Source organism: Vicia villosa, linkage group LG1 (genome assembly GCF_029867415.1).
Source record: "Vicia villosa cultivar HV-30 ecotype Madison, WI linkage group LG1, Vvil1.0, whole genome shotgun sequence".
Taxonomy (NCBI): domain Eukaryota; kingdom Viridiplantae; phylum Streptophyta; class Magnoliopsida; order Fabales; family Fabaceae; genus Vicia; species Vicia villosa.
The window spans coordinates 81423771-81436460 of NC_081180.1; the positions used below are offsets into that span (position 1 = coordinate 81423771).

The 12690-nt window shown below is 35.4% G+C and overlaps 3 protein-coding genes across 4 annotated transcripts; 1 reads left to right on the forward strand and 2 right to left on the reverse strand.

Moving 5' to 3' along the window:
• Positions 1–980: 980 nt before the first annotated feature.
• LOC131610709 (uncharacterized) lies at positions 981–4584 on the reverse strand. Its single transcript, XM_058882736.1, has 3 exons — positions 4502–4584; positions 3897–3989; positions 981–3550 (listed from the first exon to the last, which is right to left on the reverse strand). Exon 3 carries the CDS (start codon positions 3538–3540, stop codon positions 1102–1104), a length of 2439 nt encoding a protein of 812 aa, XP_058738719.1. The 5' UTR covers positions 3541–3550; positions 3897–3989; positions 4502–4584; the 3' UTR covers positions 981–1101.
• A 1809-nt stretch (positions 4585–6393) lies between these two features.
• Positions 6394–10022, forward strand: LOC131643335 (elongator complex protein 3). Its single transcript, XM_058913532.1, has 9 exons — positions 6394–7014; positions 7094–7163; positions 7266–7438; positions 7946–8120; positions 8252–8418; positions 8543–8762; positions 8884–8988; positions 9249–9401; positions 9634–10022. Exons 1-9 carry the CDS (start codon positions 6545–6547, stop codon positions 9790–9792), a joined length of 1692 nt encoding a protein of 563 aa, XP_058769515.1. The 5' UTR covers positions 6394–6544; the 3' UTR covers positions 9793–10022.
• A 189-nt stretch (positions 10023–10211) lies between these two features.
• Positions 10212–12197, reverse strand: LOC131643336 (equilibrative nucleotide transporter 1-like). Of its 2 annotated transcripts, XM_058913534.1 has the most exons (3): positions 11798–12197; positions 11563–11638; positions 10212–11404 (listed from the first exon to the last, which is right to left on the reverse strand). In XM_058913534.1, exons 1-3 carry the CDS (start codon positions 12098–12100, stop codon positions 10677–10679), a joined length of 1107 nt encoding a protein of 368 aa, XP_058769517.1. In that variant the 5' UTR covers positions 12101–12197; the 3' UTR covers positions 10212–10676. The 2 variants fall into 2 exon arrangements, with proteins under 2 accessions (XP_058769517.1, XP_058769516.1); XM_058913533.1 differs by having other exon boundaries at positions 11563–12197.
• Positions 12198–12690: the final 493 nt, after the last annotated feature.

Genomic DNA, 12690 nt, shown 5'->3' on the forward strand with positions numbered 1-12690 from the left:
TTACCCAGTTCGATCAAATGGTCTACTCTAGGGGAGAGAGCAGCTCTCCAATTCACTATACTCAGAAAGTTGTTACAAGAGATTATAGATGAGTTACAAGAAAATAGTCTTTGCCTTCACGTTCCCAAGAACAACCCTAATGGCGCCAACAAATTAGCCCTATTTTTTACCCAAGTGTTTCCTAACCTCTTCAATCTTCAATATATGAATAACCAAAACCCAAGGTGTAAATAAGTGTTTCCCAATTCCCTTAGATAACTTCAAAGGTTTCACAAAAATCCTTGCATTTCTAAGGTTTCCTTTGAGAGTAGCTAAAACCATATGTTATGTCTTTAAACCCTCGCTCTCCCTTGTTGTTGTAAGCTCTAAATTGTCACACTAAAATAACATAAGAGATACACATTTATAATAGCCAGAATTCAACAAATCCACAACGAATCCCAAAACATATCTCATTAATTGTTAGAGTAAAATATATTATTATAATTTTATAAAATCTCTCAAATATTATAAATATCTTATAATATCTCTTAGACTATTATAAATATATATCTTATAATATCTTTTAGAATATTGTAAATATATATTTTATAATATCTTTTAAAATATTATAAATATCTTATAATATTTTGTATATTAATTTATATGATTTCTAAATTAATATAAAATATTCTAACATTAAAGAATGAATCAATGAACTGAACCGACCGAACCCGATACCCGTAAATCGCTCGAACTCGACTACTTTTTTATTTTCTGATTTATGGCAATCTCAAAACATGTTCTCTTTCTCTTTATCAACAAAAATTTTAAGACATACTTCAACAGTGACAAAGTAAGTTTACAACAATATTCAATTTAGTTACTTTAAATTATAAACAACTACAAATGTTTATTTTTCTCAATTTTTGGTATATGTGGTCTGTTCCAGGGATGACCTACAACCAGTGGCGGAGCCAGACTATAAAGTTTGGGGTGGCCACAAAATTAAATTATAATTTATAGATCAAATATTCATACCATAATGTATATAAAATATTTAAGTTATAATAAACATAAAGCTGAACATGAAATTTTCAAAGTGTGTAACTTAAAAATACCTTATAACAATGCTCTACGTTCTTTGAGTAGCTTGAAATCATCAATAATAGTCTCAGAATCAATGTTTGCAGCAATTTCTCTTTCAATGTGAATCATCATGCTATCTCCTAAAAAATCAGCTTCCATTTTACTTCTCAATCTTGTCTTGATAATTTTCATTGCCGAAAAAGATCTTTCAGTAGTGGCCGTAGATACAGGAAGAGTCATGACAAGGCGGACCAATCTATCAATCAAATAGTAAATTTCATTCTTTCTAGTTGCAACCATAGAGGAACACAAGTCTTGAATAGTTGATAAATTCTTCAAACTCGTTGCTTGACGAGCGTCAATAATAAAATGTCGAAGTTGAAATTGCAAATTAATTCTCTCTTGCTCATTAAAGTCCATAGGATAATATTTTTCAACTAGAGTGCAAATAATATCAAAGTTAAAAGCCTTATAGTTATCCTTGGGAGATAAAGCACAACTTAGAGTTAACAAATCAATGGCTTGCTCACTAAATCTGCTATTCAACTCTTGTAGTTGTTTGTCAATGGTAGTAAAAAATATTTCAACTCTAAAATAATGCTCAATGGTTACCTGATTCTCTTCAAGACGAGAACGACCAAATCTTGTTGTTGAATGAACATCATCAAGATCAGGAATCTCAATATTATGCTTTTCACAAAAAGACTTCACACAAGTAAACAATTTATCCCAACCATCTTCTCTCAATTCTTGAATAAGAGTTTTTGTTGTACAAACCAAATGCATAGCATTAACTACATCCTGGGATTGTTGTTGTAAGGCTTGACAGAGCATATTTGTGACACTCATGATCTCTTTCATCAGATGCAATATGAATATAAAATCAAACGACTTCAAGTGATTGTAAGCACTATCAGCATCTCCACGTGAAGCATAATTTGATCCCTCCTTTGCAAATTTTTTAGAAACGGTACAAGTTGCTTCATACATATTGATCAAGCTAGAAATAGAAGAGTAGTGTGATCCCCAACGAGTATCCCCAGCACGTCTCAAAGTACCAATTTGATTTTCACCTCTACCAGTTACAATCTCACCAATCTCTAACAAATGTTCAATTTCCTCTAATTGAGAAGCTTGTAACTCATCATGGCGCTTTGTAGAAGAACAAACAACATTCACAATAAGAGTTATCTTATCAAAGAATTGATGAATTGGTTTAACTTCTCTTGCTGCAGTAACTAAGGCAAGTTGCAACCGATGAGCAAAACAATGAACATAATAGGCATAAGGACAATCCTTCATAAATAATGCTTGTAAACCGTTCCATTCTCCTCTCATATTGCTAGCACCATCATATCCTTGACCACGAATGTTAGAAACATCAAGGTCATGTTGAGAAAGTATATCACATACTTTTTGCTTAAGAGTTAAAGATGTAGTGTCATGAACACGTGCAAGACCAAAAAACCTCTCTTGTATGAAACCATCTTTATCAACAAATCTTAAAACAAGAGACATTTGCTCTTTTTTAGATTCATCACGAGCTTCATCTACAAGAATACAGAATTTAGAATCACCAATCTCTTCACGTATATGCTTTTTCACCCTACTTGAGAGAATATGCAAGATCTCTTTTTGAATGTGATGTGAAGTATACTTGCTATTAGATGGAGCATTTTCTAACACAACTTTTGCAACTTCATCATTGTAACATGCCAAGAGTTTTATCAATTGAAGAAAATTACCTTGGTTTAATGATTCTTTACTTTCATCATGACCTCTAAAAGCACAAGCTTGAAAAGTTAACCAACGAACTGAGTCAATTGAAGTCTTGAGACGTAATCGATTCTTCTTAATGTCAATCAAACTTTGAGCTTGAACAATGTTCCTAATGTGCCCATCTTGATTCAACAAGTCTTGACAAGCTTTCATAGCATTGTTGTGTGGTGAACAAGGATCCATCCCTATGTGTTTAAGAAAGGCACAATTCTTTCCATTTCTAACTTTCTTCCAACTTCTAAAACCTGTAGAAATGAAGACATCTGAACCCGGACGACCACTTGGTCTTTTGCTAAAAAGATAGCATGGTAAACAATAAGACGCATCTTCTGAAGGTGAATATTCTAACCATGAAGGAAAAATGCTAAACCAAGCATATTGAAATCTTCTTTTATGGTCTTCTTTACCAGACAATGGATATTGCTCTAATTGAATTTGATATGGACCCCATTTCAAATAAGCTCTCCGTATTTCATCCATTTGGTTTAGTGGATATTCCCACATTGAAGGACGTTTTCCAGGATCACGTTCTAAAGAATTCTCAATGTCATCCGGATCCGGGTAAACTCTATTCACATTTTCTTCAATTCTTGGATTCTCTAAAACTGTTTGAGGTTCTGATATAGAAGCATTATTTTCTTCATCTCTTTCTTTCCTCTTGAAAAAAGAATCAATTTTTCTACTCTTCATCATCAATCTTGTCCTACAAAATCATAAGAAAAATACACTTTAACAACCATATTATAATTATAACCTAAATTTAAGATTGTTTATTCTCCTAAGTTAAATTAGCAACCATATTATAATTTAATCTAAGGTTGTATACAAGACATCTAAAACAAATAAAACAGCAACAGTAGCAACAATATAAAACAGCAACAATATAAAACAGCAACAGTAGCAAACCAAATGAAACATCTAAAAAGCAAAACATTGTATACAAGACATTGGTTTCATAATATACAATTAATATTACATTTTATACCAAAAGTTTTATATATAAACTCAAAAATCATAAATACAATTGCATCTAAAACTTAAACAAAAACCTTTAATAGCTGTAAAACAAATTCAATAGCCTCTCTTGGACTTTTCTTGTCGGTGGCGGTGGCTCTAATCGTAGCTACAGCATTTGAAATGGCCTACAACAATGAATTATTAAGCAAAAAATGAGTTCCAAGTATAATAGAAAATATGAAACTGGTTTATTATCTAATCACTAGCAGAACATACATAGCCCTTCAGACTTATCACAAAATTCACTTGCTTTAATTGTTAGTAATGTAAAGAAACTAACCTTTAATCCTCAATCTCAAGAGCTGGAGAAAAAAGAACAAATATGTAAGACAAGCAATGGAAGAGTAGTAAAAGGAGAGAAAGAGGGAGAGAGTTTATGTTTTTAATCAAAAAAGTGAGAAAGAGGGGAAATTGCCGTAATATGGGAGAAGAAGAGAATTTTAGGGTTGAGTGGCAAGGTTGTAAATATTTAATTTCATTAAGGGTATTTTTGTATTTTCACATACATTAAAAAAAATTAAAAAAAAACTTGGGGTGGCCGTGGCCCCCCCCTGTCCACACATACCTCCGCCTCTGGCCCTTCAGACTTATCACAAAATTCACTTGCTTTAATTGTCAGTAATGTAAAGAAACTAACCTCTAATCCTCAATCTCAAGAGCTGGAGAAAAAAGAACAAATATGTAAGACAAGCAATGGAAGAGTAGTAAAAGGAGAGAAAGAGGGAGAGAGTTTATGTTTTTAATCAAAAAAGTGAGAAAGAGGGGAAATTGCCGTAATATGGGAGAAGAAGAGAATTTTAGGGTTGAGTGGCAAGGTTGTAAATATTTAATTTCATTAAGGGTATTTTTGTATTTTCACATACATTAAAAAATTAAAAAAAAACTTGGGGTGGCCGTGGCCCCCCCCTGTCCACACATACCTCCGCCTCTGCCTACAACAAAAATCCTAGAAATGCTATAGAACAATATCAAAATCTTTTAGATCATGTTGGACCCGAACATGTATTGCAACTAAACATTTCATTAATTTAGTTTAATATTATTTATATATATATATATATATATATATATATATATATATATATATATATATATATATATATTAATGTATATTTCCTCTACAGTTTGTCTAGAGGTCGTATCTTGGTATCAACCATGACCATGCAATTAACCCTAAAGATGTTGCTGTTTAAACTGCAAAAACAACAATTACCAGGTTCACTACGGTGGAGATGCACCATAGTCAATTTGTGAAACTGCAGTTCGACATGCAACAAGGTATCCCAGAACCCTCGACATCTTTAGGGGATTGACATCAATTAATAGTAGACGACCAATGGGGATATGCTGATGTGAGATCTTTGGCTAGGCTGCAATGTCGTCAATGGAGGCACCGACGTAACCTGGTCTTAACCGATCTAATCAACCCAGAAGTTATGTTGCCAACTATGCGTTACATGCGTTGGTATACATTAGTTCCTACAAATTTGTTTTTTGCAAATTTCGACAAAGAGCTGCATTATACGCCCAACAACAAAACCCACAACCGTACCAAACCCAACAACATCACCACCCCACCCAAACCCAACAACATTACGCCACCACTTCCACCCATACCCAACAACCTTACGCTGCCACATCCATCCAAACACGCCAACAGTTCATGCGACACACACAAACACAAAACCAATAGCCTTACCCGGACCACCACCAACAATATGTTGACACCACATCTTACCATAACACCAATGATATATATGATACCTCCCCACCCTACCATAACACTAAACCAATCTACATCCAAACATCACACCATTACAACACCCATCCATCACATTTCTTTCAAACACCACAAAAACCATTACTTCATTTTCCCAACGATTCAACATCCTAATTCTACCAACCACCCTACCAACCTAACCCAACCAACACGATGAACACTGAACTCTTTGGAAGCAATGTAAGCTGGGGAGAAATGATTGAGGAGTTGTATGATCCAAATGTTGTACCGGGAACATCACATCCACCTCTACATCAAGCGACTCAGAATATACCACAAATACGGAATCATTATGGTTTAACTAGAGGGCGTTTGGGTAGACGAGAACAGGGACGGGGTCAGTGAAAAAAATCCAATCGTTGTGTATTTCATTTTTCAAGCAATATTATAATCATTTATTTTTCATTTTAATTTATTATTATTTTTATTAATAAATAAATAAAAATAAAAAATTCAAAACAACTGAGGAATCAAACTGAATGACTCCTGCATTGTAACAGAGACATGCTTTAACTCTTACATTGTAACAGACACATGCATATGCCACATTGCATGACTTGTCAGAGAAGCATGTGTCATGCAGTGTGACGTCTCCTTACCGATTTTATGCACGCGCCACATAGAGTGGCTCGTCCTCGATGTGACCATTTTTTTTTAAAGTAATTAGTTTGAGAATTTTTTCGAAACTTTGGTTATTATTTATTTATTTTTTTTTTCGAAAAATATGAACAATAAAAAACTCCGGTTCCTTTCAAAGTGCGTCTCCTTCGTCAGTATGACTGTAACCCAACCAAAACCCTAAAACCTAAAATCACGAGTACAGATTTCCCTCCAAATTTTGCAGATAGAAAGCGCAACGCAGAATCTTCAACAGTTGATTCTTTTGGTGTTTGCAGTTCGATGGCGGCTGCAATGGTAGCAGAGGCGAGAAAGGCACCACGACCAGGTAAGGGCGGCTTCGAAGGCCACGGCCTCACCGAAGAGGAAGCGCGCGTGCGAGCCATAGCAGAGATAGTAAACTCCATGGTCGACCTATCTCACAAAGGCCACAAAGTGGATCTCAACGCTCTCAAGTCCGCCGCGTGCCGTAAGTACGGCCTCTCACGCGCCCCCAAACTCGTCGAGATGATCGCCGCTCTACCTGACTCCGAACGAGAGGTTCTCCTCCCTAAACTCCGAGCTAAACCCGTCCGAACTGCTTCTGGAATCGCCGTTGTTGCTGTCATGTCGAAGCCTCACCGGTGTCCTCACATTGCTACCACTGGTAACATTTGTGTCTACTGCCCTGGTGGTCCTGATTCGGATTTTGAATATAGTACTCAGTCTTACACAGGTTATGAACCTACCAGTATGCGCGCAATTCGAGCGAGGTTAGTTTTCCTTTCATTTTCTTTGAAAATTAAAATGCTAAATGCTAATTTGATGATTTATTGTTTGGTTTGGATTTAGGTATAACCCTTATGTTCAGACAAGAGGTAGGATAGATCAGCTCAAGCGATTAGGTCACAGTGTAGACAAGGTTTGTAGCTCAATTATTGTCTATAGAATGATCGAAGTGCATGAAATATGTGTGAATGTAGTTGATTGTAATGTGTTTGTGTGTATGGTTGATTGGTTTCAGGTTGAGTTTATATTAATGGGTGGAACTTTCATGTCTCTTCCGGCGGATTACCGTGATTACTTTATAAGGAATCTTCATGATGCTTTGTCGGGTCACACCTCTGCTAATGTAGAGGAGGCGGTAACGTATTCTGAGCATAGTGCAACCAAGTGTATTGGCATGACAATTGAAACGTGAGTTGCCTGCCGTTTTATAATTTGCATGTTGCAACAAATGTTAAATTTTGAGTTTTTGCTGTGTAAAATTTTGATTAGAGTAGTGCTTTGGACTTTTTGTGGTATTTGGACATGTGGGGAGAACACTTTTAGAAACTATTATAGGAAGAATGAATCATATGGAGGTTATTTATATAGTTAGAACTTGAGAGAGACCAAGAAAAACTACAAATCAGGCTATTAAGATGGAATTTAGTTTACATGATTAGTCATTATTCATAGGAAGACATTACAGTGCCATTTGATTCATGTCACTGAATTTCTCTTATTTAAGAAGAATGTTTTTATTGTTGTAATAAAGTGGTTTAGTTATGATTTTCTAGGTTTTTAATGCATTTCGTGTTTGACCATATCAATGATTATATACGTGGAAGTTGGAACCTTTGGGTAAATGTTAAATAGTTTTAGTTAAGGCAACGCATCAGTGAGCAGCTTATCAAGTTTTGCATTTCTTAAATTTCTCAGGAGGCCAGATTATTGTCTCGGGCCACATTTGCGACAGATGCTTTCTTATGGTTGTACACGATTGGAGATTGGAGTTCAAAGTACCTATGAGGATGTTGCCCGTGACACTAATAGAGGACATACTGTTGCTGCTGTAGCTGATTGTTTTTGCCTGGCTAAAGATGCCGGTTTCAAGGTTTGTGTCGGTCTTATCAATCTGTACCTTCAGTCACAGCTTTGTTTTGTCAAACTATTCTCCTATATACTCCTTATGCTGAATATGTGTGTTGGATATTAAGCAACTTTCTTTTTTGGCTTTTGCTTTAGGTTGTTGCTCACATGATGCCTGATCTTCCAAATGTTGGTGTTGAAAGGGACATGGAAAGTTTCCGAGAGTTTTTTGAAAGTCCCAAGTTTAGAGCAGATGGGCTTAAAATATACCCCACTCTTGTAATTCGCGGAACTGGGCTTTATGAGCTCTGGAAAACTGGCAGGTACCTATCAAATGTGATGTATTCTTACAAATGTTTCTTTCTTAAAATCTTTAATTTTTATCTCATTTTAATCTGGATTAAAAAGGCATGTAGAAAGTCAATTTGTTTGTTAATTTTATTGTAGGTATAGAAATTATCCACCTGAGCAACTTGTGGACATCATAGCAAGGATCCTTGCAATGGTACCTCCGTGGACACGTGTTTATAGAGTTCAGCGCGATATTCCGATGCCTTTGGTTACTTCTGGGGTTGAGAAAGGGAATCTAAGGGAGTTAGCATTAGCTAGAATGGAAGATTTGGGATTAAAATGTCGTGATGTTCGGACCAGAGAAGCTGGAATTCAGGTGATTATCTAGAACCAATCTCGTTTGGGAATTTTATATAATAAAGATTTATGTTTCTTGAGACACTTTGTGTACTGGTATTTCTTTCGGGCATCAACTGACATTCTGTATTTTTTTGCAGGATATTCATCACCAAATTAAGCCAGAAGAGGTTGAACTTGTTCGTCGTGATTATACAGCAAATGAAGGTTGGGAAACATTTCTGTCATATGAAGATACGCGGCAGGTATTTTACCCTTCTTCCCTTAGGCTCTTGTTAATGTAGTGCCTATCCTTGTGTATTTCATCATTTTGTGCTTTTAAGAGTTGTAAGACATGACTCACGTGAGCCTAGTTTGTAGCTGGCATTGTTCCTGTTGTGCATATTTTTCTTTGTTTATTGTAAATCAAGGGGACATCTCTTAATCCGTTCTTATATTTAATTTGATTTTTTGTTGTTGATGAAACATAGTCATGACTTTGGTTGTGCTGTCTGCTATTAAACAGGATATCCTCGTTGGTTTGTTGAGACTGCGAAGATGTGGCCGAAACACTACTTGTCCAGAGCTTATGGGAAAATGTTCTATTATTCGGGAGCTCCATGTTTATGGAACCGCTGTACCAGTTCATGGAAGGGATTCTGACAAGCTACAACACCAGGTAATACTGTCATGCTAATACATCAATGACACCGACACGTGAGATCAATAAGAATCTTCACACGGTTCTATTGGATAAGACTATCTGACTGGAATTACTGGGTTTTTTTGCTTTTGGATTTATGGAAGCTGCAGAGCCATTATTAGTGCATATAAAATTCTTTAGTCATATATAATATCCAAAAACATGTCCTTTTGTATGACCTACTTTTGATCAAAATTATTGTTTACAGGGTTATGGTACGCTTCTTATGGAGGAGGCTGAACGGATTGCTTGGAAAGAACACAGATCAACTAAGATAGGTGTAATTTCTGGGGTTGGCACGCGCCATTACTACCGAAAATTGGGATATGAACTTGAAGGGCCATACATGGTGAAATATCTATTGTAATAATAGTTAAAATAGTTATTTTTCATGTAATTTAGCAGGCCATGTTAGTGTTGTGTCTTATATACCCCTCATAAATTATGATACTGGTTTTGTAGTTTGGTAGTTGCTCCAGGAAAATAGATTACCTTACATTCGCTTTCATGCCGAATACCAATTTGTAAACTGAATCAAATAAGATATATTCCACCATGTTTCACCATAAATCGCAGCTTGAAACTCAGTCATGTCAATATTTGTTCTGATATTTTTGCTAATTAGTTTCTGATTTATAACTCTTCTATGAATTAACAATGATATCACACTCAAAACATAACCATGACATAACATTGAAATTGTTAGTTCTATACTTTCCAAAGAAGATTCAATTTGGATAAGTTTATCTGCAAGATTCTTCATCAACTTGAATATCTGGTCCTCACAAACAAGTCTCATCATACTAAGTTGCGTAAGAAGTAGAATACAAAGCAAATCAAGTATCATCTATGGATCAATGATTTATACATTCCATTCATTACATTTCATTCACTTTTAATCATATTTCTTATAAACCTTTGCATAGTAACAGAAACTAAAGCTTCCAAACAGATCCTAAGTGACGCTTTAAATTTTGTTTGCAAACCATGAAAGGAATGAAAAGAGATTAAGGAACCATCATGTTGCGTATGGTTCTTGCAAAAATGGTTCTACAGAAAGCATTCCTTTATACAGTTCAATGCTAATACTATAGTTCATTAGAATTTGACAAAGATTATAACAGGTAAAGCTTACAAATTTTACATTTTTCAAAAATCAAGATAATGAAACCTATCCAAGTTTTGACTTCTGGTGTAGTGAAGCCATGGTACATATAGGTTTTCGAGTCCCTATATATACATTTTTTCTGGTCAAATGACCCAAAACCAAGATACAATAGACCCAACAGCCAAACCAAAAACTAAGAACAACACACTCACAATCCCTGCAATCTCTGCATGCTGCAACTTTACAGTTTTAGGAGCCAAAATCATCAACACACTAGTCAAGTATCCATTTGTAAGCCCTAAGAGACAAGTCAGCAATGTCACTGAAATCTCTGTCCGGAAGAATTTCGGACCGTGCAAGCATCCAAAAAAAAGAGGGAAAAACAACAGTCTCACTATGCAACAACCTACTGCAATTTTCGCATTCTTTAATAGGTATACTGCAGTAAGACTTTTGCCAACAAAGTCGAACACATTAAAGCAAGTAATCAAGAGAATCGGATACCAATCCTTAAGAACCTGTGAGTGGACATCCTCCGTAATGTAACCCGGAAATATCGCAAGTGTCACAACGTAAATGAGCATGATGCCAAATCCATACCACTTGATTGTTCTTACAGTATCCCATACAGTTAACCTCCATACAGATCCTGTCAAAGGACCGACGTCTTCCTCCGCAGCGATTGCTTGAATCTTAAGTTCGTTATAGTACTTCATAACAGGAAGCTTTTGTGCTACATTGTATAAAACTATGCATATTAACATTGTCACAATTGATACAAAAAAGTAGACATTTGCACTCTTTTGCAAGCCGGACTCATCCTGTGTGTAAACAGCTTTCGTAAATATCCTCAGGAAAGAAACAAGTATACCTGAAGTACAAAACAATTTCAGTTGTTGTAAGAATCAATTTAACTGAATCAATTTTATGTTCTAATCTTGTCTTCAAATTTACGCAATAATTGCAATCTTAATATAAAAATTAGCCCAAAATTGTAACTGTGTGACAGAATAGTATAAGATAAGATACCAGATGCAGAATTTCCAACGACGACAGCCTGCGTGTATCTCTCCGGCAACTCACCGGCGGATCCAACAACAGAACCCTGCACCAAAGCATTAGCCACACTGGAAACTCCAACCGCCCCAACAGTAACATAGAATCCATTATTCAACCCAACACGACCCTTAACATAAACAACATCAAGCAAAGGAACAATAACTAGAGAAACAACAAACAAAGCAAGGCCGACATTGATCCTTACATAAGCATGAGATTTGTGTCCGTTAAGGATGATGAGGAAGAGACCAGAAAGACTAATGAGTGTGGAAACTATAGCAAAAATACGGTCAACGCTTGCTTGAGGGTAAAGGTAAGAGAAGTAGTCAACAGCTGTAATGAATGAATTCCATGGGAATAAGTAACCGATTCCAAGTGTGAAGTAGATTATGTATGCTAAGTTCCATGTGTCTTGTGGTGCTTTTTTCTTTGTACTTGAAGATGAAGGAAGAAGAAGGGTTGATTCAATGATACTGTTGTTGTTGTTGTCGTGTTGTAGAGTGACCATGTTTGTATGACTGGAATGTGTAAAAAGTTTTCCAATTGCGCCAACATCATATAATTTTTTTTGGGTGAATTATTTACTTCATATAATATTTGCAACTTGAAATATATGCTTGCAAAAGGTTTGATTAAACTATGCAATGCATTTTATTCAGATTGTTCTTGATGTTATATATTATATTGGTATTTAAGTTGAGCATGTTCTACTTTATCATATATTCTATCTTATATATTTAAGTTGGGCATGTTCTCCCTTATCATGCATTCTATCTTATATATTTAAGTTGAGCATGTTCTCCTTTATCATGTATTCTATCCTGTATATTTTTTTTGACTAAGTGAGAAATTTAGTATCCTATTAAAGTGCCTAATCCACAACAAACATATCTGATTAGAGATTAACTGAGATTAAAGATTAACTGAAATTAAATAGTCGTTTGGCGTAGTGAGAGATGAGAATAACATATGATGTCAGACAAATGACATAAAGTAAAGGATTAAATATGTCTGGGGTCCTTATAAATATGCGACCCTGCAATTTTGGTCCCTCTAAAATTTTTCTTCGAATAATGGTCCTCGCAAACTTTTCAATTC